The 27959-nt window shown below is 37.4% G+C and overlaps 2 protein-coding genes across 3 annotated transcripts in view; both read right to left on the reverse strand.

Moving 5' to 3' along the window:
* Positions 1-9857, reverse strand: part of LOC137253347 (putative uncharacterized protein DDB_G0285119) — a 52481-nt gene extending 42624 nt beyond the window's left edge. For both annotated transcript variants that reach the window (XM_067790099.1, XM_067790098.1), the window contains exons 1-2: positions 9722-9857; positions 9431-9582 (exon numbers count right to left, since the gene is read on the reverse strand). In XM_067790099.1, coding sequence (XP_067646200.1) covers positions 9431-9464 — 34 coding nt within the window. In that variant the 5' untranslated portion in view covers positions 9465-9582; positions 9722-9857. The remainder of the gene's footprint in view (positions 1-9430; positions 9583-9721) is intronic.
* Positions 1-27959, reverse strand: part of LOC137253349 (ribosomal silencing factor RsfS-like protein, 312) — a 196636-nt gene that overhangs the window by 75740 nt on the left and 92937 nt on the right. The window lies entirely within an intron of this gene.

Genomic DNA, 27959 nt, shown 5'->3' on the forward strand with positions numbered 1-27959 from the left:
TATTAATGAGGGTTTTAAAAGGGAGTGGTGGTAGTTGTATAGGTGGTCGCCTTTTCGAGATATCGCCATAAAGGTGGACCAGGGGTGACTCTAGAATGCGTTTGTACGATATGGGTATCAAATGAAAGGTGTTAATGAGTATTTTAAAATGGAGTAATCCTTAGTTCCATAGGCGGACGCCGTTTCGAGATATCGCCATAAAGGTGGACCAGGGGTGACCCTAGAATTTGTTTGTACAACATGGGTATCAAAAGAAAGGTGTTAATGAGTATTTTAAAAGGGAGTGATGCTTAGTTCCATAGGTGGACGCCGTTTCAAGATATCGCCATAAAGGTGGACCAGGTGTGACCCTAGAATGCGTTTGTACAATATGGGTATCAAACGAAAGATGTTAATGTGTATTTTAAAAGGGAGTAATCCTTAGTTCCATAGGCGGACGCCGTTTCGACATATCGCCATAAAGGTGGACCAGGGGTGACCCTAGAATTTGTTTGTACAACATGGGTATCAAAAGAAAGGTGTTAATGAGTATTTTAAAAGGGAGTGATGCTTAGTTCCACAGGTGGACGCCGTTTCAAGATATCGCCATAAAGGTGGACCAAGTGTGACCCTAGAATTTGTTTGTACGATATGGGTATCAAATTAAAGGTATTAATGAGGGTTTTAAAAGGGAGTGGTGGTAGTTGTATAGGTGGTCGCCTTTTCGAGATATCGCCATAAAGGTGGACCAGGGGTGACTCTAGAATGCGTTTGTACGATATGGGTATCAAATGAAAGGTGTTAATGAGTATTTTAAAATGGAGTAATCCTTAGTTCCATAGGTGGACGCCGTTTCGAGATATCGCCATAGAGGTGGACCAGGGGTGACCCTAGAATGCGTTTGTACGATATGGGTATCAAATTAAAGGTATTAATGAGGGTTTTAAAAGGGAGTGGTGGTAGTTGTATAGGTGGTCGCCTTTTCGAGATATCGCCATAAAGGTGGACCAGGGGTGACTCTAGAATGCGTTTGTACGATATGGGTATCAAATGAAAGGTGTTAATGAGTATTTTAAAATGGAGTAATCCTTAGTTCCATAGGTGGACGCCGTTTCAAGATATCGCCATAAAGGTGGACCAGGGGTGACCCTAGAATGCGTTTGTACGATATGGGTATCAAATTAAAGGTATTAATGAGGGTTTTAAAAGGGAGTGGTGGTAGTTGTATAGGTGGTCGCCTTTTCGAGATATCGCCATAAAGGTGGACCAGGGGTGACTCTAGAATGCGTTTGTACGATATGGGTATCAAATGAAAGGTGTTAATGAGTATTTTAAAATGGAGTAATCCTTAGTTCCATAGGTGGACGCCGTTTCGAGATATCGCCATAGAGGTGGACCAGGGGTGACTCTAGAATGCGTTTGTACGATATGAGTATCAAACGAAAGATGTTAATGAGTATTTTAAAAGGGAGTAATCCTTAGTTCCATAGGTGGACGCCGTTTCGAGATATTGCCATAAAGGTGGACCAGGTGTGACCCTGGAATGCGTTTGTACAATATGGGTCTCAAACGAAAGATTTTAATGAGTATTTTAAAAGGGAGTAATCCTTAGTTCCATAGGTGGACGCCGTTTCGAGATATTGCCACAAAGGTGGACCAGGGGTGACCCTAGAATTTGTTTGTACAATATGGGTATCAAAAGAAAGGTGTTAATGAGTATTTTAAAAGGGAGTAATCCTTAGTTCCATAGGTGGACGCCGTTTCGAGATATTGCCATAAAGGTGGACCAGGTGTGACCCTAGAATGCGTTTGTACAATATGGGTATCAAACGAAAGATGTTAATGAGTATTTTAAAATGGAGTAATCCTTAGTTCCATAGGTGGACACCGTTTCGAGATATCGCCATAGAGGTGGACCAGGGGTGACCCTAGAATTTTTTTTTTACAGTATGGGTATCAAAAGAAAGGTGTTAATGAGTATTTTAAAAGGGAGTAATCCTTAGTTCCATAGGTGGACGCCGTTTCGAGATATTGCCATAAAGGTGGACCAGGTGTGGCCCTAGAATGCGTTTGTACAATATGGGTATCAAACGAAAGATGTTAATGAGTATTTTAAAAGGGAGTAATCCTTAGTTCCATAGGTGGACGCCGTTTCGAGATATTGCCATAAAGGTGGACCAGGTGTGACCCTAGAATGCGTTTGTACAATATGGGTATCAAACGAAAGATTTTAATGAGTATTTTAAAAGGGAGTAATCCTTAGTTCCATAGGTGGACGCCGTTTCGAGATATTGCCACAAAGGTGGACCAGGGGTGACCCTAGAATTTGTTTGTACAATATGGGTATCAAAAGAAAGGTGTTAATGAGTATTTTAAAAGGGAGTGATGCTTAGTTCCACAGGTGGACGCCGTTTCGAGATATTGCCATAAAGGTGGACCAGGTGTGACCCTAGAAGGCGTTTGTACAATATGGGTATCAAACGAAAGATGTTAATGAGTATTTTAAAAGGGAGTAATCCTTAGTTCCATAGGCGGACGCCGTTTCGAGATATCGCCATAAAGGTGGACCAGGGGTGACCCTAGAATTTGTTTGTACAACATGGGTATCAAAAGAAAGGTGTTAATGAGTATTTTAAAGGGGAGTGATGCTTAGTTCCATAGGTGGACGCCGTTTCAAGATATCGCCATAAAGGTGGACCAGGGGTGACCCTAGAATGCGTTTGTACAATATGGGTATCAAACGAAAGATGTTAATGAGTATTTTAAAAGGGAGTAATCCTTAGTTCCATAGGCGGACGCCGTTTCGAGATATCGCCATAAAGGTGGACCAGGGGTGACCCTAGAATTTGTTTGTACAACATGGGTATCAAAAGAAAGGTGTTAATGAGTATTTTAAAAGGGAGTGATGCTTAGTTCCATAGGTGGACGCCGTTTCAAGATATCGCCATAAAGGTGGACCAGGTGTGACCCTAGAATGCGTTTGTACAATATGGGTATCAAACGAAAGATATTAATGAGTATTTTAAAAGGGAGTAATCCTTAGTTCCATAGGCGGACGCCGTTTCGAGATATCGCCATAAAGGTGGACCAGGGGTGACCCTAGAATTTGTTTGTACAACATGGGTATCAAAAGAAAGGTGTTAATGAGTATTTTAAAAGGGAGTGATGCTTAGTTCCCGCCGTTTCAAGGTATCGCCATAAAGGTGGACCAGGTGTGACTCTAGAATTTGTTTGTACGATATGGGTATCAAATTAAAGGTATTAATGAGGGTTTTAAAAGGGAGTGGTGGTAGTTGTATAGGTGGTCGCCTTTTCGAGATATCGCCATAAAGGTGGACCAGGGGTGACTCTAGAATGCGTTTGTACGATATGGGTATCAAATGAAAGGTGTTAATGAGTATTTTAAAATGGAGTAATCCTTAGTTCCATAGGTGGACGCCGTTTCGATATATCGCCATAGAGGTGGACCAGGGGTGACGCTAGAATTTTTTTTTTACAATATGGGTATCAAAAGAAAGGTGTTAATGAGTATTTTAAAAGGCAGTAATCCTTAGTTCCATAGGTGGACGCCGTTTCGAGATATTGCCATAAAGGTGGACCAGGTGTGACCCTAGAATGCGTTTGTACAATATGGGTATCAAACGAAAGATGTTAATGAGTATTTTAAAAGGGAGTAATCCTTAGTTCCATAGGTGGACGCCGTTTCGAGATATTGCCATAAAGGTGGACCAGGTGTGACCCTAGAATGCCTTTGTACAATATGGGTATCAAACGAAAGATGTTAATGAGTATTTTAAAAGGGAGTAATCCTTAGTTCCATAGGTGGACGCCGTTTCGAGATATTGCCATAAAGGTGGACCAGGTGTGACCCTAGAATGCGTTTGTACAATATGGGTATCAAACGAAAGATGTTAATCGAGTATTTTAAAAGGGAGTAATCCTTAGTTCCATAGGTGGACGCCGTTTCGAGATATTGCCACAAAGGTGGACCAGGGGTGACCCTAGAATTTGTTTGTACAATATGGGTATCAAAAGAAAGGTGTTAATGAGTATTTTAAAAGGGAGTGATGCTTAGTTCCACAGGTGGACGCCGTTTCGAGATATTGCCATAAGGGTGGACCAGGTGTGACCCTAGAATGCGTTTGTACAATATGGGTATCAAACGAAAGATGTTAATGAGTATTTTAAAAGGGAGTAATCCTTAGTTCCATAGGCGGACGCCGTTTCGAGATATCGCCATAAAGGTGGACCAGGGGTGACCCTAGAATTTGTTTGTACAACATGGGTATCAAAAGAAAGGTGTTAATGAGTATTTTAAAAGGGAGTGATGCTTAGTTCCATAGGTGGACGCCGTTTCGAGATATCGCCATAAAGGTGGACCAGGGGTGACCCTAGAATTTGTTTGTACAACATGGGTATCAAAAGAAAGGTGTTAATGAGTATTTTAAAAGGGAGTAATCCTTAGTTCCATAGGCGGACGCCGTTTCGAGATATCGCCATAAAGGTGGACCAGGGGTGACCCTAGAATTTGTGTGTACAACATGGGTATCAAAAGAAAGGTGTTAATGAGTATTTTAAAAGGGAGTGATGCTTAGTTCCACAGGTGGACGCCGTTTCGAGATATTGCCATAAAGGTGGACCAGGGGTGACTCTAGAATGTGCTTGTACGACATGGGTATCAAATTAAAGGTATTAATAAGAGTTTTAAAAGGGAGTGGTGGTAGTTGTATATGTGAAGGCGTTTTCCAGATATCGACCAAAATGTGGACCAGGGTGAGCTTGAACATCATCTGTTGGATACCGCTAATTTATTTATATATGTAATACCTGCCAAGATTTTAAGGGTTTTTATTTCGCCCTGCAGAACTTTTTCATTTTCTTCTACTTAATATGGTAGGTGTCACAACCATTTTATAAAGTTTTTTCTAAAGTTATATTTCGCGTCAATAAACCAATTCAATTACCTCACCATGTTTCATCCCTTTTTTCGCATTTGGTATAGAATTATGGCATTTTTTTCATTTTTCGTAATTTTCGATATCGAAAAAGTGGGCGTGGTCATTGTCGGATTTCGTTCATTTTTCATACCAAGATAAAGTGAATTCAAGTAAATACGTGAACTAAGTTCATTAAAGATATGTCGATTTTTGCTCAAGTTATCGTGTTAACGGCCATGCGGAAGGACAGACGAACGACTGTGTATAAAAACTGGGCGTGGCATCAACCGATTTCGCCCGTTTTCACAGAAAACAGTTAACATCATAAAATCTATGCCCCTACCAAATTTCAAAAGGATTGGTTAATTTTTGTTCGACTTATGGCGTTAAAAGTATCCTAGACAAATTAAATGAAAAAGAGCGGAGCCACGCCCATTTTGAAATTTTCTTTTATTTTTGTATTTTGTTGCACCATATCATTACTGGAGTTGAATGTTGACATAATTTACTTATATACTGTAAAGATATTCAATTTTTTGTTAAAATTTTACTTTAAAAATAATTTTTTTTTAAAAGTGGGCGTGGTCCTTCTCCGATTTTGCTAATTTTTATTAGGCGTACATATAGTAATAGGAGTAACGTCCCTGCCAAATTTCATCATGATATCTTCAACGACTGACAAATTACAGCTTGCAAAAGTTTTAAATTACCTTCTTTTAAAAGTGTTCGGTGCCACGCCCATTGTCCAAGATTTTACTAATTTTCTATTCTGCGTCATAAATTCAACTCATCTACCAAGTTTCGTCGCTTCATCTGTCTTTGGTAATGAATTATCGCACTTTTTCGGTTTTTCGAAATTTTCGATATCGAAAAAGTGGGCGTGGTTATAGTCCGATATCGTTCATTTTAAATAGCGATCTGAGATGAGTGCTCAGGAACCTACATACCAAATTTCATCAAGATACCTCAAAATTTACTCAAGTTATCGTGTTAACGGACGGACGGACGGACATGGCTCAATCAAATTTTTTTTCGATCCTGATTATTTTGATATATGGAAGTCTATATCTATCTCGATTCCTTTATATATGTACAACCAACCGTTATCCAATCAAACTTAATATACTCTGTGAGCTCTGCTCAACTGAGTATAATAAATAAATATATAAACGGTTTAAATTCGAAAACCAATATCGGCTCACTTCGAAAAACAGAAAAAATTTACCTTTTGCTAATTACGCGATATCTAAAAAATTATTTTGCAGTTAGAGTGTTGTAAATAGATAAACCATCTATAACTTATGAAACTTTACTTATGTATATCCAAAAATTAACACACGATTAAATAATTTATAACGTTATGTGTGTAAAAAACTGAGTTTAAAATAGTTACCAATACACCATTTAGCACAAATATCCATTTTTTTTCGGGATGACTTTAAAAGTGACTCTTGTTATTAAAGTAATACTTCGTATTTTTTTATGAATTAATGAGTTCAACACCGGTAAATAATAATTGTTATTCAATAAATAATTCCGTGTTATTCAATTATTATCTTTGGTTTACTGCGACAAACTGAAAAGAAGGAAACATTTGCTGGCATATTGCGATGGTACCATTTCGAAAACCGCCATGTTATCATCGGCAGGCAATTTCGTAATGTTTTTATTTATTTCAACAGGTTTCACCTAAAATCGAACAACTGATCCTTAAAAAAATCTTAAGTAAAACTGAACACATCATTAAACATACAAACATATAGAAATACTTTGTCCCTATGGGAAGGTAAAGGCGACTACAAATTCAGCTTAAAAATACTGCGGAAAATTACTCTTGCCAACTACGGATATTTTCGACTAAGTAAGCATCCTATCCAGGCTTGGAGTCATGGACGGTGTCGAAAAAAGTTGGGATGACTCTTGGCAATTGGCTGGCCGCACGCGCCTCCAGTTTGGTCGCCTGGTCTTAAAAACACATACTGGAAAAGGCTACAGGCCTGTCAAAATGTTGCAATCAGAACTTCCACCGGATGTCTCCTTATGACCACCGAACACCACCTACATAGTGAGGCCAAAGAGCTCAACATTAAAGAGCACAAATGCTGAACAGGTAGTTTTTGCTAAATTGTCACAAACATCCTAGCAAACAACTGCTTGATCTAACACCGCCTCCACGGGGGGTAAGGGAACATCTCCATAAGCACTATGACCAGATCCGGCACCTGCCAACACAGCCGTTTGATCCAAACAATCATAAGCAGGCCCTAAGCCAAATCCTCATAGAATCGGTAAACGCTTTTGCCAGGACGCGCCCGGTGAGCGCCGATATTAATATGCAATATGCTACCCTTGCAGAAGAAGAAAACACACTACCAACGGGAACACGAGTCACCTTGGCCCAACTTCGCTCTGGATACTGTAACAGGTTAAGCTCTTACTTGTCCAGAATCAACGATGTGACCCCACATGACACCAACTATGTTATGTGGAACCTACGCCTCTAACACCGCCCCTGTTGAAACAGCCAGTTTCCTTCGTAAGAGGGATGGGGTAAAGCACTGCTAATACAACTACGACAAAATGGCTTTTGGGTAGAGGGATCAAAGTTTTCCGAAAAATGTAGTTCTCTAGTACTTTCCCGTTCTGAATAAGTTGCTTCCATGAATTTGAAACGACTTCGATTTCGCTTATTTCATTAATTAAATATCTTAAGCAAATATGCGGAACGGCAAGTTATCCTTTTAACTCAGCGTTAACTTGACATGAGGGGTTGAACTCATAAATTTCTAAGTTATTTTTTAAATCAGGCAGGCAGCTATGCCTGTCGTAAAAGCCGATTAAAAGGTTTGGTTATGTTGTTTTTGTTGTTGTAGCGATAAGGACACTCCCCGAAGGCCTTGGGGAGTGTTATCGAGTTGATGGTCCTTTGCCGGATGCAGATCCGGTACGTTCAGGTACCAAGCCCGACTATCTCGGGAACGATTTGTTATGACCACCCCAGCAGGTTAGGGGGTCAGAATATTCCCGCGGTAGGTATGCCTGTCGTAAGAGGCGACTAAAATACCAGATTCAAGGGGATGTGTAGCGCAACCCTTCAGGTTGCCAGCGCAATATATAGCTTCTCCAAACCCAATTGTCAACCTCACCTATCCGCGGCGAATCCTGTTTCACTAACAGACGAGGCTCTGGCGACGCCAAGCTTCTCATGGAACGTGGGGGTGGGGAGGGAGGGGATGGCCTGAAGGTTTAATGTGGCCAGATAAATCGTTCCCGAGATGGTCGGGCTAGCACCTTATTGGTGCTGCGGTACCGGAGCGTACCGGATCTGTATTCCGCAAAGGACCATTACATCGATAATACTCCCCAAAGCCATCGGGGAGCAACCTTATCGCTGCAACAACAACAACCACCTAGATCCATGAGGAGTTCGGGGTCGCCAAAGCCTCGGCTGTTAATGGGACAGGATTCGCCACGGATAGGTGAGGTTGACAATTGGGTTTGGAGAAGCTATGTATTGCGCTGGCAACCTGAAAGGGCTGCGTTACACAAACCCCTTGAATGTGGTATTTTAGTCGCCTCTTACGACAGGTATACCTACCGCGGGTATATTCGAACCCCCTAACCCGCTGGGGAAAGGTTTGGTTATCAATGTTCGTGCTATGCCGGATATATATCCGGCACGTTCCGGTAACAAGCACTATTATGGTACTAGCCCGACCATCTCGGAAACATGGCAACATTAAACATCTGCGGGAAGTGTCTATATCGCTACAACCACAACAAATACAGCATTAACTCTGAGCTAAAAAAAACGTACGATTTTGCAAGTGGAATAAATTTTGACGATTAGGTGTGTTCAGATTACGATATGAATACTCAAAGATTTAAAATAAGTTTTGTTATATTATATCCAAAATCGATAACACTATAATCGAAGGTATCACTAACAAAATCATATAATAAATGCGTAAGTATTGTGACGAATATTAGCAACACTAAGGGATAATATCATCTCTAAGCCGATATTAAGCAGTCACTAGTATCTACATAAACAAATCAATCATTATGTCTACACATATGTACATACAGCAGCGGAGAGATACTCACAAAAGTATGCAATCATCAGCAAGGTATTTCTCACACATACACATGCATATTTCTGAGATACTCACAAAAGTATGCAATCTTCGGCCAACTAGTACTTCTAGAAGGAGAAACGCCTAGAAGTATGCGAACGAGGAAGCCGAAGAGTATAAAAGCAGCACAAGCTGAGGCATGAGCGATCAGTTTGATTTAAGCACGCTATTGGTTGCGTAGTATAAGTGTTATTGTGAAGTATTTTGAAAGTAGTCTAATAAAGGCCATTCTGTTTTATTGACTGCTGTTATTTTATTCAACAGTTTAGCGATACGAATGTTAGCAGAAGGTTGCAAATAAGAGGAATTTCACTAAATTCGTTACAGTATAAATCTTAAGATAATAATAATAATAAATCTTAAAAATGGCAAACTTACCGCGAGGTTCACTTCCGTTCTTTTCCACACCCATTTTACTAAGTGTACTTCTGTGCTGTCTTAGAGTTGACAAAGTCGTTGTTGCTAAATCGTTGGTGGCACCTTCCGATTTTCGTTCACTTCGCCATGTTTTCGCCGGCGACTTTTTTCGTCTATATTAGCAAAAAGGAATAAAAACAAATCAGATAAGGCGACTTTGGTTAGTGATTAAAGGCAATTATGTACGTTCTGTATATGTATGTATGTATGTATATATATATATATATATATATATTATATTAATATACTTACGACTCGAAATTCGCTGCTGCCGCGGTATCTGCGAATTTATTCGGATCTAATAATTGATTCCGAAAACAGACAACTGTGCGACGAAATGGACCTTGCCCCACTGAAAAAGTGAAGAGATCGTATTGTTGACGAAATTGTTCACATGTTTGATGGATGAGAAAACGGCGAAAATTGTTCACAGGCGGGAAAAGTAGAACACTGCAAATACAAATAGTGGTAAAATTAATTCAGAGAGAATGTAAAAATTGATTAGCAATACATTCAGATACATATGTATGTCCATAAATATCGATTCAATTATAAACTAATTCAATATTGTAAATTTTTCTTCCATTGCAAAATAAAAACATGCTGGCTGGCTTAAGTTTGTTGTAAATTGCGAAAAAAAGCTGGTTTATAATCCGGTGACTAAGTAACTTAATCGGTTATTTGTTATGTTCATACTGTTATTTTTATACCCAGCTGCACCTTTACACAGGGTGTTAAAGTCTGCATTATCAACTACAAACGTCACCTGGAGGGGTCGTTGGTAGAAGACTCGCTGCAAGTACTCGATGCGTTTTTTTTCCTTTCTTGGACTTTGTTCCATCATACGGATCCGTTAAATGGCATCAGTTCCTTAGAGCCCATAAAAGGGACGAACAGCTATAGACTCGCCCTTATTCTTTTATCAGCGATCCACCAGGTGAGTGTTTGCCAATACATTTTTATTTCATCCTTTTATATTTTTAATAAAGGCCTGTGCGACAGGCTATCATATATATATATATACTTTACATCTTTGTATATTTAATTTATCTGCTTATTGTTGGACAGCTAGGCACAGCTGGTAAGTTTTTCATTATCGCGAGTTTCAAGAACCGGCTCCCCATAGGTTCCCCGTTTCCGGAATTCATGAGGAATTCCGGCTTCATTTATCCCCGCTCGAACACAGGGTATTATAACTTTGATTGGATACCGGTTGGTTGTACAGGTATAAAGCAATCGAGATAGATATAGACTTCCATATATCAAAATCATCAGTATCGAAAAAAAAATTTATTGAGTCATGTCCGTCCGTCCGGCGGTCTGTCCGTTAACACGATAACTTGACTAAATAATGAGATATATTCCCCAAATTTGGTACACGAGCTTGTCTGGACCCAGAATAGATTGGTATTGAAAATGAACGAAATCGGATGATAACCACGCCCACTTTTTATAGATATAACACACAAAAAACCTGATTATTTAGTAAATAATACACCTAAAATGTTGAAATTTGACGTGTGGACTGATATTGAGACTCTTAATAAAAATTTGCAAACATTTTTTTTTAATGGGCGTGGCATCGCCCACTTGTGATAAAATCAATTTTACAAATATTATTAATCATAAATCAAAAATCGTTAAACCTATCGTAACAAAATTCGGCAGAGAGGTTGCCTTTACTGTAAGCAATGCTTTGAAGAAAAATTAACGAAATCGGTTAAGGACCACGCCCACTTTTATATAAAAGATTTTTAAAAGGGTCGTGGACGAATATAATAAGCTATATATTTGCAAAAAAGAGCTTCATATCAATGGTATTTCATTTCCCAAGTGGATTTATAACAATAAATAGGAAAAACTTCAAATTTAAAAAAATGGGCGTGGCACCGCCCCTTTTATGCCTAAGCAATTTTCTGTTTCGGGAGCCATAAGTCGCAGAAAAATTAACGGATCGTAATAAAATTGGATACACGAATTTTCCCTATAGCAGGAAATATTTCTAAAAAAAATGGACGAGGTCGGTTAAAGACCACGCCCACTTTTATATAAAAGATTTTTAAAAGGGTCGTAGACGAAAAAATTAAGGTATATCTTAGCGAAAATGAGCTTTGTAACAATAGAATTTTACTAAAATGAGCATTTGTGGCCATAAATTAAAACCGGGTATATTTGTTATTCCCGACGCGTTTCGACGTTACCTTACGTCTTCTTCTTTGGGGATCTGTTTAATGTTAAGAATATAAAATTAAATACATTAAACTTTATTTTAGCATATCTAACAATAAACATAAAACTGACACATCACTTAACACTTATTTAGCTACTTCATTAATATTCACATTAATAATTATTTATTTCAGGTACTAATATAATTTTTGCACAATATTATTAACATAGGTACATTAAAATGATCATTACCCATTTTAATGTACCTATGTTAATAATGTTGTGCAAAAATTATATTAGTACCTGAAATAAATAATTATTAATGTGAATATTAATGTAAGTAGTTAAATAAGTGTTAAGTGATGTGTCAGTTTTATGTTTATTGTTAGATATGCTAAAATAAAATTTAATGTATTTAATTTTATATTCTTAACATTAAACAGATCCCCAAAGAAGAAGACGTAAGGTAACGTCGAAACGCGTAGGGAATAACAAATATACCCTGTTTTAATTTATGGCCACAAATGCTCATTTTAGCAAACCAAATATTTATAAATTGGCCCAAACAACATAATAAATAGAATTAGAATTAGAAATTAAATTATAACATTAAATTGGAAAGCACTAAAATTTTCGAAAATGGGTGTGGCACGGCCTTTTTTTGTCTAAGCAATTTTCAATGTTTCGGGAGCCATAACTCGAAGAAAAATTTAAATATCGTAACAAAATTGGGTACATATATTTTCCTGATAGCAGGAAATATTTCTAGTAAAAATGGATAAGATTGGTTAAGGACCACGCCCACTTTTATATAAATGACTTTAAAAAGGGTCGTAGGCAAAAATAATAAGTTAAAGCTTAGCGAAAAATAGTTTTGTACCAATCGTATTTTGTGCCATTATAACAAGAAATGGGAAAAAATTTAAATCTTGAAAAATGGGCGTGGCACTGCCCCTTTCTTACAAAGCATTTCACAACGTTCCTGGAACCATAACTTGACGAAAAATTTGGTGCAGATGTATGCTTTTTAACAGGAAATATTTTCAGTAAAAAAGGACTAAATCGGTTAAATCGCCTTCTTTTATATAAAAGACTATAAAAGTCCGTAGATGCAGGTAATAAGCTATTTCTAGTAAAAGTTGGAACATTTCGTTAATAACCCTGCCCTTTTTTTGTAATAACGCTTTTTAGTACAATGGCACTTGTGTGTTTATGTTTATTGTTCTGTTATATTTTTACTTTAACATAAACTTTAGGGAAATCCCCATATCTGAAGGAAAACTGCACTATTACCCGCTCAAGGTCATTAGTGTTAGCCTCTGTATCCTTTTTGCTTCTTTTAAACGAAAATTAGTTCAAAATAGAACCATATGTATGTATATGTATTATTTTGCAGCCTTGTAACGCTATTAAGCACACAAAACAAACAACAACAGCATTTCAGGTGTACAGCTGGGTATGTAATGATCGGTTTCACCCGAACTTAGACTTCCTTACTTGTTTTCTTTCATTTTTGCATAAATAAACAGAACAAGCGTTAATGCGCGAATCGCTTTATTCACAATGCTGAAGTGAAGAAATTAGCAAAGGAACAAAGCAAAAAGGAACATAAAAAGTAAGCTATAGACAACTTATGGAATACTTATTATGCAACCGTATAAAGGCAACAACGGTGTTAGTAGATAGCATGTCGCATTCAAAGCAAACAAAAAACGGGCGATTATAGTGGAAATGAATGAATAAATGCATATTCATGAACGTATATGTATATGTACAGTGACGAGTGGAAAAACAGCATAGCAACAAAAATAATTGACATTGTTTGCAAGCTACGACTTATTGGTTGTTATTTGCATATGTCATTAGCCTTTGCACAAAGAAAATCAAATTGAAACGAGTAAGGAAGGCTAAGTTCGGGTGTAACCGAACATTACATACTCAGCTGAGAGCTTTGGAGACAAAATAAGGGAAAATCACCATGTAGGAAAATGAACCTAGGGTAACCCTGGAATGTGTTTGTATAACACGGGTATCAAATGGAAGTTAATAAAGAGTATTTTAAAAGGGAGTTGGCCATAGTTCTATAGGTGGACGCCTTTTCGAGATATCGCCATAAAGGTGGACCAGGGTGACCCAGAAAATCATCTGCCGGGTACCGCTAATTTATATATATGTAATACCACGAACAGTGTTCCTGCCAAGATTCCAAGGGCTTTTGATTTCGCCCTGCAGAACTTTTTATTTTCTTCTACTTAATATGGTAGGTGTCACACCCATTTTACAAAGTTTTTTCTAAAGTTATATTTTGAGTCAATAAACCAATCCAATTACCATGTTTCATCCCTTTTTTCGTATTTGATATAGAATTATGGCATTTTTTTAATTTTTCGAAATTTTCGATATCGAAAAAGTGGGCGTGGTTATAGTCGGATTTCGGCCATTTTTTATACCAAGATAAAGTGAGTTCAGATAAGTACGTGAACTAAGTTTAGTAAAGATATATTGATTTTTGTTCACGTTATCGTGGTAACGGCCGAGCGGAAGGAGAGAAGTCGACTGTGTATAAAAACTGGGCGTGGCTTCAACCGATTTCGCACATTTTCACAGAAAACAGTTATCGTTATAGAATCTAGGCTCCTACCAAATTTCACAAGGTATTTTTGTTCGACCTATGGCATTAAAAGTTTTCTAGACGAATTATATGAAAAAGGGGGCAGGGCAGGCACGCACATTTTGAAATTTTGTTTTATTTTTGTATTTTGTTGCACCATATCATTACTGGCGTTGAATGTTGACATAATTTACTTATATACTGTAAAGATATTCAATATTTTGTTAAATTGTGACTTTAAAAATTTTTTTTTTAAAGTGGGCGTGTTCTTCATCCGATTTTGCTAGTTTTTATTTAGCACATATATAGTAATAGTAGTAACGTTCCTGCCAAATTTCATCATGATATCTTCAACGACTGCCAAATTACAGCTTGCAAAAAAAATTTTATTAAAGTAAAATTTTAACAAAAAATTTAATATCTTTACAGTATATAATTAAATTATGTCAACATTCAACTCCAGTAATGATATGGTGCAACAAAATACAAAACTAAAAGAAAATTTCAAAATGGGCGTGGCTCCGCTCTTTTTCATTTAATTTGTCTAAGATACTTTTAACGCCATAAGTCGAACAAAAATTAACCAATCCTTTTGAAATTAGGTAGGGGCATAGATTTTATGACGTTAACTGTTTTCTGTGAAAATGGGCGAAATCGGTTGATGCCTCGCCCAGTTTTTATACACAGTCGTTCGTCTGTCCTTCCGCATGGCCGTTAACACGATAACTTGAGCAAAAATCGACATATCTTTAATGAACTTAGTTCACGTGCTTACCTGAACTCACTTTATCTTGGTAGGAAAAATGAACGAATTCCGACTATGACCACGCCCACTTTTTCGATATCGAAAATTACGAAAAATGAAAAAATGCCATAATTCTATACCAAATACGAAAAAAGGGATGAAACATGCTAAGGTAATTGGATTGTTTTATTGACGCGAAATATAACTTTAGAAAAAACTTTATAAAATGGTTGTGACACCTACCATATTAAGTAGAAGAAAATGAAAAAGTTCTGCAGGGCGAAATAAAAAACCCTTAAAATCTTGGCAGGTATTACATATATAAATAAATTAGCGGTACCCAACAGATGATGTTCTGGGTCACCCTGGTCCACATTTTGGTCGATATCTGGAAAACGCTTCACACAACTCCCTTTTAAAACTCTCATTAATACCTTTAATTTGATACCCATATCGTACAAACTCATTCTAGTCACCCCTGGTCCACCTTTATGGCGATATCTCGAAAAGGCGAACACCTATAGAACGAAGGCCCACTCCCTTTTAAAATGACTCATTAACACCTTTCATTTGATACCCATATCGTACAAACAAAGTCTAGAGTCACCCCTGGTCCACCTTTATTGCGATACCTCGAAAAGGCGTCCACCTATAGAACTAAGGCCCACTCTCTTTTAAAATACTCATAAACTCCTTTCGTTTGATACCCATATTGCACAAACGAATTCTAGAGTAACCCCTGGCCCACCTTTATGGCGATATCTCGAAACGGCGTCCACCTATGGAACTAAGGATTACTCCCTTTTAAAATACTCATTAACACCTATCTTTTGATACCCATATTGTACAAACAAATTCTAGGGTCACCCCTGGTCCACCTTTATGGCGATATCTCGAAACGGCGTCCACCTATGGAACTAAGGATTACTCCCTTTTAAAATACTCATTAACACCTATCTTTTGATACCCATATTGCACAAACAAATTCTAGGGTCACCCCTGGTCCACCTTTATGGCGATATCTCGAAAATGCGACCACCTATACAACAACCACCACTCCCTTTTAAAACCCTCATTAATACCTTTAATTTGATACCCATATCGTACAAACATATTCTAGAGTCACCCCTGGTCCACCTTTATGGCGATATTTCGAAACGGCGTTCACCTATAGAACTAAGGCCCACTCCCTTTTAAAATACTCATTAACACCATTCGTTTGATGCCCATATTGTACAAACAAATTCTAGGGTCACCCCTGGTCCACCTTTATGGCGATATCTCGAAACGGCGTCCACCTATGGAACTAAGGATTACTCCCTTTTAAAATACTCATTAACACCTATCTTTTGATACCCATATTGTACAAACAAATTCTAGGGTCACCCCTGGTCCACCTTTATGGCGATATCTCGAAACGGCGTCCACCTATGGAACTAAGGATTACTCCCTTTTAAAATACTCATTAACACCTTTCATTTGATACCCATATCATACAAACGCGTTCTAGAGTCACCCCTGGTCAACCTTTATGGCGATATCTCGAAAAGGCGACCACCTATACAACAACCACCACTCCCTTTTAAAACCCTCATTAATACCTTTAATTTGATACCCATATCGTACAAACACATTCTAGAGTCACCCTGGTCCACCTTTATGGCGATATTTCGAAACGGCATCCACCTATAGAACTAAGGCCCACTCCCTTTTAAAATACTCATTAACACCATTCGTTTGATGCCCATATTGTACAAACGCATTCTAGAGTCAACCCTGATCCACCTTTATGGCTATATCCCTAAATAGCGTCCACCTATAGAACTTTGGCCCACTCCCTCATAAAATACTCTTTAATGCCTTTCATTTGATACACATTCCAGGGTTTCCCTCGGTTCATTTTCCTACATGGTTATTTTCGCTTATGTTGTCACCATAGCTCTCAACTGAGTATGTAATGTTCGGTTACACCCGAACTTAACCTTCCTTACTTGTTTTTCTTATTTTTCCGGGAAGTGAACCTGGGGCCGACCTATTCTTAATGAAAATAATTTATGAAGCGATTTCCTTCCTTTCCGGGGAGTGGACCAAGGACCGACCTTTACTAAAATATCTAATTTATAGTAAAATTATTTGAAAATTCGTCGTTTTCTGTAATAAAACCCCAACTTACCGTCCTAAGAATCTACATTCTACACTTAGTGTTAAGTTTAAAAACATACCTTGGACATATTAATATGATAAATAGCATATCTTAATCCCAATTCTTTTGGAGAACTTTTTTCTAAAAGACTTCACTGTTAGTAGCTGCATCAACAATACAACTTCGAAAAAAAACACATTGGAAGGAACTGCAGGTCTGTCAAAATACCACGCTCAGAACAGACACTCCAGGACATAATCTACACAAAGAGGCGGGAATGCTCCCCATAAAGGGGGGACACGCAATGCTGAACATACAGTTTCTGTTAAGTACTCAGGCCTCATAACAAAAATCTTATTGAACAGGCCACAACTCCCAGGAAGATAAGTCTTCATCCGGTTGCACCAAGAAAGCTTAAAAAGGTCCTCAGTATCATCCACAAAGAGTCGGCAAATTCCTCTGCCGATAAATGTCCGGCACACCCCGCTCTCAATAACAAATACTCGGAACTCTCAGTTGCCAGGGAGACGATCTGAATACTGTAATACATTAAGCTCTCACTTGTCCAGAAACAACCCCGACATACGCAACGTTTGCACTGCATCTAATGTGTCTCCACGTGACACCAATCATCTTTCATCATTGCAATGTTGAACCAACGCTTATAGCACACATGTGCCTTTGGTCCAACCCTGTTTAAATATCAAATTTCATTGGGTTTCCTTTAGAGGATATCGATGACACTTTGTGAGTGATTGGAGGTATTGCATAGGGCGAAGCACTCCTACAAGAAGAAGATTGGCATAATCATTCGATACCACAGTTATTTTATGTAATTTTAAAACTCCTATGTATGTTTAAAATTATTTTGCATTTGAAAATGATGCCGCTAAGTACAACTCCTACATCTGTAGCTATGCATATAGCCAGGGCCGTAGAGAGAAAATACGGGCCCGGGACTAAACAATTTACGGGCCACCTATAAAAAATCCACTAATACATTTGATTAATTTTAATTAATGACGTCTCATTCATGAATCATTATTGATGGATTACATCAAAAAAATTTTTTCCACATTAACTAAAAGATTTTTGGACTAAGAGCTGACAATAAAATAAACACAGAATATTTACTATTTATACTACTTTATTATAACGTAGAAATAAACTTCTCTTTTAACAGCCACATATTGTTTCAAATAATCTTTTCTAGTTAGTTTTAGTACATTTCTGATAAATTTAATGACGATTATAAATTTTAATTATTCAATATAGAAGGTTCGGATATCAAAGAGTGGCTTTTCTTGCATTATTCGCTGCAATTTTTTTATAATACTATCAATATTTAACTGCCTTGCCAAAACGGATTCAATACAAAGCGTGGCAAGTCCTGAAACTCTCTCTTGAGATAAACACGATCTATGAAAGTTTTTGGTTCTTGCAAGGACGCTGAAAGAACGTTCTGCACTAGCTACAGTGACAGGTATAATGCAAAAGATACGTAAAGCAACACAAATGTTGGGGAAAATTGTATTGTGGCGAATCTTCACATCACTAAATAAATGCACAACAAAAAAACATTAAAGCAAGCTACATAAACACATTAATCATCATTTACCAAATACATACAAGGCAGATGTAATCATCAGCCGAAGTAGTACTCACATATACACACGCATATGGCTATGCAAGAGACTATAAACTACAAATATACATGTACATATATGGATGGTAACCAAGCATGAATTTCGAGAAGTTACTAGACCTTTGGAGAAATGGGTGGACGAGACAACAGAGTATAAAAGCAGCGAAAGCTGAGTAGTCAGTAATCAGTTTGATTTAAGCACGCTATCAGTTGCGAAGTGAAGTTTAATTGCGAAGTAGTCTAATAAAGATCATTTTGTAATACAGAATATTGGAGTGTTTTATTCAACAGTTTAGCGATACGAACGTAAGCAGAAGGTTGCAAATAAGCGGAATTTCCCTAAATTCGTTACAGTATACATATTTTGAACATAGATGGCATTTAGCAATTTCAACGGTGACAGACCTTTATCAAAATTTGTTTCGTAAATGAGTTTTAAGTGAATTATTTCGCATTATAAGTTTTGAGAAACGTCAGGCTGGTATTTTTCGACAAATTTTGCTGCGCTCGCCTGAACCGTAGTTTCATCCATGTCTTCAAATTGCCACAAAAACGAAAACGTCTCGTTCAAATTTCTCATAGCTGCAAATCGTTCAGTAATGCCAGTGATTACCGAATCAACGATCACCAAGAATGTATTGTTTTTAAAATCAGACTCTGGATCATCCGTAATCATCTCATTTCCATTATCGTCTGTTGGGGTTTCCCTTTCGAATGTCCGGAAACTTTGGCGAGATGTTCAATTGAATAGCAACAGTTTTGTTGGTTCCTGATCAGCTTCAAATCAGCTAATAAGGCATCTAGATGTCGGACCTTAACATCTATGGTGGCGTCTCTAGCTTGGAGTACGACGTTTCTTTCATTAATGGTAGTCAGTATTTTACCAAATTGAGGACAGCAAGGTACATTCGAACTTTTTGATGTACTTGAGAATGCCGGTAACAGCCCCGTATGCCCCGTCAATTCTAGCCGACCACCTAGTGTCTGAAAGACTGTGAAGAGAGCTCGGCACATTTTTTTTTAGGATGTCCCATCGTTGTGGACTGCTGCTGAAAATAGTAAAACATTTTTGTAACTTCGAAGAAAGTAATTGCAGCCGTACAACATTGTGCAGCATCAACACCACATAAATTGAGACTGTGGGTTTCACTAGGCGAGTAATTAGCATTCGAGTTTTTGTCGAGAATGTGACGTAGTGCTCCGATGTAAGCTCCTTTCATATTGGCGCCGTTATCGCACCCTTGTGCAAATTAAATCAACGATTTCCTGACCATTTTGTTGGTCACAATCCACGAAAGCCAAAAACCGTTCTTGAATTGTAAAATTTGTTGCTTTCGAATTGAAATAGAGCGCAAAATGAACGTAGTCAAAGTGACTAGCACCAGGCGTAGCATCAACGATAATAGCAAAATACTTGACTTTCCTGCGTTGATGTAATATAGTTTCCCTCACGTGTTTTGCACAAATTTCTATAAACTCGTTCTGAATATCTGGGGAAAGATAGTGAACTTGTAAACGTTTGTGCTGCTGTGAAATCATAACTTTCTCCAAATGATCTCTTCGTATCGGATCATAATGCCTTATGAGTTCTAAGATGCCCAAAAAATTTCCATTGTTTCGTTCGCCAAGATATATACTTTCGTCTCTGAAAGCTAGGCCTCTTTCACCCAAAAATATAGTGTCGAAAATTGTATATGAATTTCTTTCCACTTTTGAGTTTCAGTTTGTTTGTTTGTAGCCTCCTTTTGAATTCGATTTTCAACTGATTTGTGATACGTTGAAAACATGTTTTCATCAGTTAGTAATAGAAATTGTGTGTAGAAACAGCGTTTTGAGCCAGCTGCCAAATGAAATATTTATTCTTAAATTTTAAGGATAGGGAGTTTTCAAATTATTTTTCACAGTTCACTATAATATTAAAACGAAATGCAGATATTCGTTGCTTTTGAAATTCGGCTTAAAAATTGCACATGAAACAACTAAAGACTCTCCTGAAATAAAAAAAAATGTCTTAGTACCTCTAAATCGCGGGCCCTCAGAAACCGCGGGCCAGGGGGGAATCCCCTCTCCCCCTCGCCGGGCTTGCATATAGCTATACTAATTTTTAAATAACATAGGAGCTTACATATGTATGCTTATGGCAACTCTGGCTAAGCAAGTCGAAAGTTTCTTTGCTCGTCCTTTTGAAAATTTAATTAATTGGTTTAAAGTGTCAAACAATTGTGAGAATTGCTAAATACATGGTTATATCCTTTCTATTGATTGAAAGTTAATGGACGTTTTTTTGCTCTCTGGCGTATTTCTTGTAAAAGTGGATAGTTGTGAATCTAAAATTAAATTGCAGTGCAACAACAATAACTAATGCACTTATAAATTTAATTGCATGCAACAACAATTAGTGCATAGAACAAGTAAATACACTTTGCGCCTTACTAACTAACCTGACACTTGCCAAGCGGTCAACTGCGCCACCTGTGTGTGAAGACATCTGACCATCAGTTTATATAAAGGTGACCAGACGTTCATTATTGAATCTACTTGCTCGCTTTGTTTTCGTTTTTGTTTTGGTATTTTGTTCTCGAGTTTTTGATCTCAACTTAATTATGGATGACTTTTGCGGAAAATGTGATAAGGGTTTTGGTCGTACTGACAATACATGTGTGCCGTGTAATGGCTTTTGTAAAAAGCGCTTCCATCGCGCGTGCTGTGAGGGCGCCATCACTGAATATGACGTTAGACTAATAAAATCAAATTATCATATACGCTACATGTGTGCGGAGTGTGTAAATGCGCCTATTAAAGTTTCGAAGGCATTTGACTCCGTCCTAGCCTCTCAAAAACTGGGGCTAGAAGCCATAATGACTGCTTTTGAAGTAAAATTCAGGGATTTGTCTACCCAAATAGATGGCATAAAAAACTTAATTTGTTGTAACCAAGCTGTTAACATGGAGGATGAAAAAAGCAGCAACAAAGACAAAGTGAAGGAAAAAGCAAGTTCAAATAAGCGCAGTGCTAAAAATAAGAATAAAAACAATAAGAACAATCGTGATAGCATTGGTGTGTTGGCTGCCGAAATCGGTGCGCTCAAAGCTGCAGTGAGTTCGTGTACTTTGCCCCCAAAACACAACAACGATGCTATGGTTACATATGCAATGGATCTATGCACTTTCTCGCCGGTGCCTTCTGGCTCGCATTCGCAGTGTACGGGTCCCCCTCTAAACACTCCTCTAGAAGGTTCACAGCTACATATAGCTGATAATGCATCGGCTATGCTCACACCTACACCCCTCTCTGTGCCTATCCCACCTTCGTTTTCGTCAATTGTTTTGTCACCGTCCGCTGTCTGCAGTGACGCCAGGCTGTCTACTGTTGAAAATTCTGGCGCCGCTAATTCAAACAATTTCACCGCCGCCGATAAAGTACATACTGTCGTCCCACAGACTAATAATGATGCCGTCGACACCTCAAGTACCTCTTATGCTGTAAATACCAATATTAAGCCTTCGACTGCTAATAACATTTCTGTTAACCTTAATGCTAAAGACGTTACCAATAAAACTGCAAAAACTGCACATGCCCACGCTGCTGCTGAACACATAGCCGCTGATAAGGTAAACACGAATGCTAAACCTACACCCTTGGCTCAAGTTCAAATTACTGCTGTTAATGATATAACAACCATTAATAATGACAATGCTGCTTCCAGCTCCACCTACACTGGTGGTGATTCTACCTCAGCCGCTGTGCGTTTGCCAAATGTTGACAATGCGCAACCGAGGCAGGTGACTGCCGTGCCGCCTCGCAGGACAATTTTTGTATCTCGTCTTCATTCTTCGCTTATGGAAAATGATATTATTAAGTATATAGAAGATAAGCTAGACCTTTCACAACCTATTAAAATAGGCGTTTATAAATTTAATTTTAGATATGATAGGGATATTTCATCATTTAAAATATCAGTGCCAGACGCTTATTTTGATAGAGTTCTTGAACATACATTCTGGCCGGAACATTCAGTTGTGCATTTGTTTACAAAAAAACCTAACGCCGCAGGAGCTTCAAAAAACTCAAAAATCCCTGCGGAAACAGTGAAAAAATAACCATCACGTACCAAAATGTTCGTGGCCTAAGATCGAAATTAAGTACCTTTTATCTGAATAGTTTTATTTTTACTTCTCAAGTTATAGCTTTTACTGAAACCTGGTTAAAAGCTGACAATTTTAACTCTGAACTCTTTTCACGTAAATATGTAGTTTATCGGCGTGATCGTGAATCTAGAGCAGGTGGTGTCCTTATTGCTGTTGACTCGACGCTTCCATCTGAGCTGCTGCTATTGGACACCACAAATGACATTGAATTTATAGCAGTAAAGCTTGCCTTGCACAATTTTAGTTTGTTTATCTGCTGCTCGTATATACCGCCACGATCGGATATACACGTTTATACATGTCATAGCACTGTTATTTGCAGTTTGTACTCGCAATTGCGAGACAAAGACCGCCTAGTAGTTCTTGGTGATTTCAATTTATCATCAGTAAATTGGATCAATACCATCGACTCAAATTTCATGACTCCCACTACTCAGCACGAGTTTTTAAACAGCCTGCTAGATACATCTCTTCTCCAAATTAATAATGTTTTAAATTCCAAAAGGAAAATCTTAGACTTAGTTTTTACAGATGACTCTGCGGGTATTACTCTAACCCGAACTCCCCCATTATCCCTTCCTGAAGACCCTCTTCATCCTACGCTTGAGATAGTAATGGATGTTGTTCAACCTGTGATGCTCGATGTTTCTAAGCCCAATTCCCGACCCCGGTCGAGATGTTTTTCAAAGACGAATTTTAGTGAGCTCAATAATTTGATCTCTGCCCATGACTGGTCGAGTCTTTATGCGTGTACAGACGTTGAAACAGCGACTTCCTTGTTTTATAGTTCTCTTGATGCTTTGTTTGAAAGCTGTGTCCCCCTTCGTTATTCCAGTACCACCACGGGTAAACCACCTTGGTTCTCAAAGCAACTATTAAGACTTGATAATATTAAATCTAGACTCTATAAGCGTTTCAAAAGATCTGGTAAAGCTATTGATTTATCTAAATATTTAGTGGCGCGCTCCAATTTTCATCGTCTTAACCAGCAGTGTTATAAAGGTTACTTATCATGTTGCAAATTCCAATTTACTAATAATCCGAAAAGTTTCTACAGATTTGTTAATTCCAAAAGGAAAATTTCTGGTTTCCCATCTACTTTTATTTATGGGTGCAAAAACGCAAATTCTGATCACGAAATCGCTGATTTATTTGCTGAATTCTTTAAATCAACCTATTCATCCCAATGTGTCCGGTCTAATCTTTACCCATATTGCTTGGAAAGTTCTAATAATATTTTAAACCTCTTTTCTTGATAAAGATACTGTTCTTAATAAACTTCTTGCATTGAAACCGATATCTTCGCCGGGTCCGGATGGTGTTCCTAGTTGTGTACTTAAGTACTGTGCTGTCAGCTTATCAGAGCCTATCTTTAAATTATTTAAACTGTCTCTGGAATCCGCATCTTTCCCATCTATTTGGAAACAATCGTTTATTATACCTTTGCATAAAAAAGGTAGTAGGTCTAATATTGAGAACTACAGAGGTATAGCTAAGCTCTCAGCTATTCCTAAAACTTTTGAGCAGATAATTACATATCAGCTTCAATACTTGTGTAGCTCTTTAATATCACCTTGTCAACATGGTTTTGTTCATCGGAGATCAACTACTACCAACTTGCTTGAATTTACGTCTTTTGTTATGAATGGTTTTTTAGTTTGCAAACAAACAGATGTAATTTACACCGACTTTAGTAAAGCATTTGACTCTGTTAATCACGAGCTCTTAGTTACCAAACTTGATCTTCTGGGTTTTCCAGCGCCTTTATTAAGTTGGATTTCAAGTTATCTTGAAAATAGGACTCAGCGAGTTTTCTTTAACAACAATCTTTCAAAGTCGTTTGATGTAACTTCTGGCGTGCCCCAGGGTAGCCATTTGGGTCCATTACTCTTTAACCTGTTCATTAACGACTTACCAAAGGTTATATTACATTCTAGAGTTTTTATGTATGCAGATGATGTAAAACTTTGTTACACATATCTGCCTTCGAACTTGTTCTGTTTTAATCAGCTTCAGGCCGATCTGGACTCATTTCAAAGCTGGTGTACTGCAAATTTACTTTTTTTGAATTACTGTAAATGTAAGCAAATGACTTTTCACCGTGTGAAGCCGGTCCTATCATCTTATACACTTAACGGCGACCCCTTGGAGCGGATATCTATTGTTACTGATTTAGGAGTTATTTTTGATCCGAAATTAAGTTTTACCACACATATTTCAACCGCTATAAACAAAGCAACTGGTGTATTAGGTTTTATCAAACGTTGGGCTAAAGAGTTTGATGACCCTTATTTCACAAAGATCCTTTATACCTCGCTGGTACGTCCTATTCTCGAGTACTGTTCATGTGTCTGGTCTCCGATCTATCAAATCCATGTTGATCGGATTGAGTCGGTCCAGAGACGGTTTTTAATTTTTGCATTACGAGGTCTCAACTGGGAATCAAGTACTCATCTTCCACCATACAGGAATAGATTTCTTCTAGTTAATTTGCCATCTCTAGAGAATCGTAGAGTATTACTTGGCGTTATATTCATTCACAAGCTCATCATTGGTGTGATTGACTCCCCTGACCTAATCAGTCAACTAAATTTTGCGGTTCCTGCTAGGGCGTCCAGGCATTTTGTGCCTTTTCATTTACCTCTATGCCGGCAAAATTTTGCTAGAAACAGTCCCCTGCGCCATTGGTGCTCGCGGTACAATGATTTGTATAACTGCATTGGCTTTGAATGTTCGTTTGCTGCTTTACATACTGCTATACTCTTATGTTTAGCCTGATATTTTAATTTTATTTTTTCTTATACAATGCGATGTCAAATGTTTATAACATACAAATTTTCTATGTACCTTTTTTGAATTTTTTAATTTTAAGAATGGCTTTGTATTTTACATATATATCTGTCTATTACAATAATTAGTCGACCGCTTTGTGTTTGCGTCGACTTTAAATAAATAAATAAATAAAATAAATAAATATGTGTCATGTCTGTAATGCGATGCTGTGTCGGTTACTGTGTTACTAAAACAAGTTTTTGGAAGCGCGAAATATTCCGCCGACAGAAAAATGTTGCAGTATCAGAAATCTGTGTTCAAACGTGCATACATTCATATCAATATGGGTATGTACATATGTAGAGCTTATAAGGCCTTATTCAACCGCGAAGAAATACATGACGAAAGTAGGAAAACTTGCAAAAACACAGTAGTTTGGCAATGTAATTGAAGAAGCCAACAATCAAGTTATTTCTGTTTGAAGCACAACAAGCACGAGTCCAGTAGACTTATCGAAGCATTAGCAAAAGTCATTTTTTTTAGATCTGGTTCATCATCTGGTGTATTTAGACATTAGGATGCCTTACAAAAAATAATTCGCAGACTTTCATCTGGTATGCCGATTTTGCATACATACATCTATTTCAAGTTTTCTTTCCAGTTTTAAGATTTTTTCAATAATACGTTGTTTTTGAAGTAATTCTGCTCATTTAATTTAAGAGCAAGAGCCCGTGACTGCCAGACCTTCGCCATTTTATAAAAGTTGAAATTTCGTCAGTGCATACTTCCAACTGAAGAAGGATCGTAGGTCTATTATAAAACTTGAGTCATGGTGGCTTTAACAGATATCGTACAAAAATTTTGCGGAAAAATAGCCCTTTCTTTCGTGGGCTTCGTCACGATATGAGAAGAAATAGACCTTTCTTTTGAAATTTTGTTTGCCGTAAAAAACTTTCAGCTTTTATTTCATGAAAAAGTACAGTTTTGCATTTGTCTGGCTGGACAATGCCACTATGGAAAGTGTCTGGCAATGAGGAAGGTTACTTCTTATATCGTGACGAAGACCGTATAAGAAAATCAGTCTTTACAAAATGACGAAAGAAAGGTCTATTTTCTTCTTATATCGTGACGAAGCCCATATATGAAAATCAGTCTTTATAAAATTACGAAAGAAAGGTCTATTTTTCTGCAAAATTTTTGTACGATATCTGTTAAAGCCACCATGACTCAAGTTTTATAATAGACCAACGATCCAGTCTTCAACTGGAAGTCTGCACAGGCTCTTAGACTATTTAATTATTAGCTCATGAGAAATACTGAAGGCCATTTTTTAAATCACAATAGCTCTGAAATGGTGAGTCGGGTTAATGAAATACATATATGTGTAGTGATAGAACAATAGGAGTACTGAGTGAGTAGTATCGATACTTTTCCAAAAAAAATTTTTTTTTTCAGTTAAATAAATAAAAAAAATGTTGTCTTTAGCTTTAACATTAAAGTACGTGTAACTATTTAGAATATGATATGAAAAAGGCTGCATTAAAAACTCAAGCGCTCGGCTTTTCTTTGCCATTTCATCTAAAACTTCATCAACGGTAACAATTTGATCACGGTGGATGCTTGGTGATGCACAGCCATTCAATCGATTTTCACTCATTGTGTTTCTCAAATAGTTTTTAATCAGCCTAAGAGTTGAAAAAGATCTCTCGTTCGTTGCCGTTGTCACTGGAAGCGTACAAAAGATTTTCAACAACATGTGAACATTAGGAAAAGCCACAGAATCGCATTCCCGTAATATTAATCATAGATAAATTGATAAAAAAAAAAACCGAAGTACCTCCTTCAGGAATAAGTAGAATTCATGCTTTTAGAGCCTATGCATGAGATCTAACGTATACGTATATAAAATTCAAAAGAAAGAAACTGATCGAATAGAAAAAAAATTAATTTAAAAAAGTCATATCTACACGGAAAAAACACTAATGTGTTTTTTACATTTTAAAATGTGAAAACACATTATTTTTTCATTTATCAAATAATTTGAATTTCACATTTTTGAAATGTGTTTTTGATATGAAAAAAAATGTAGATATTACATTATAATAATGTGTTTTCCACATGGAAAATAATGTCAAATTTGCATTATATTTCAAAATAGGAAATGTGTACTTCCAAAAAATGCTGTAAATTTAACATTATTTAAATGTGGAGAAAAAAATCAAAGCACGAGAATTAGTAACGTTTAGTTCGGCAAACA

The sequence above is a fragment of the Eurosta solidaginis genome, chromosome 5, assembly GCF_040869045.1.
Source record: "Eurosta solidaginis isolate ZX-2024a chromosome 5, ASM4086904v1, whole genome shotgun sequence".
In the NCBI taxonomy this organism is placed as follows: domain Eukaryota; kingdom Metazoa; phylum Arthropoda; class Insecta; order Diptera; family Tephritidae; genus Eurosta; species Eurosta solidaginis.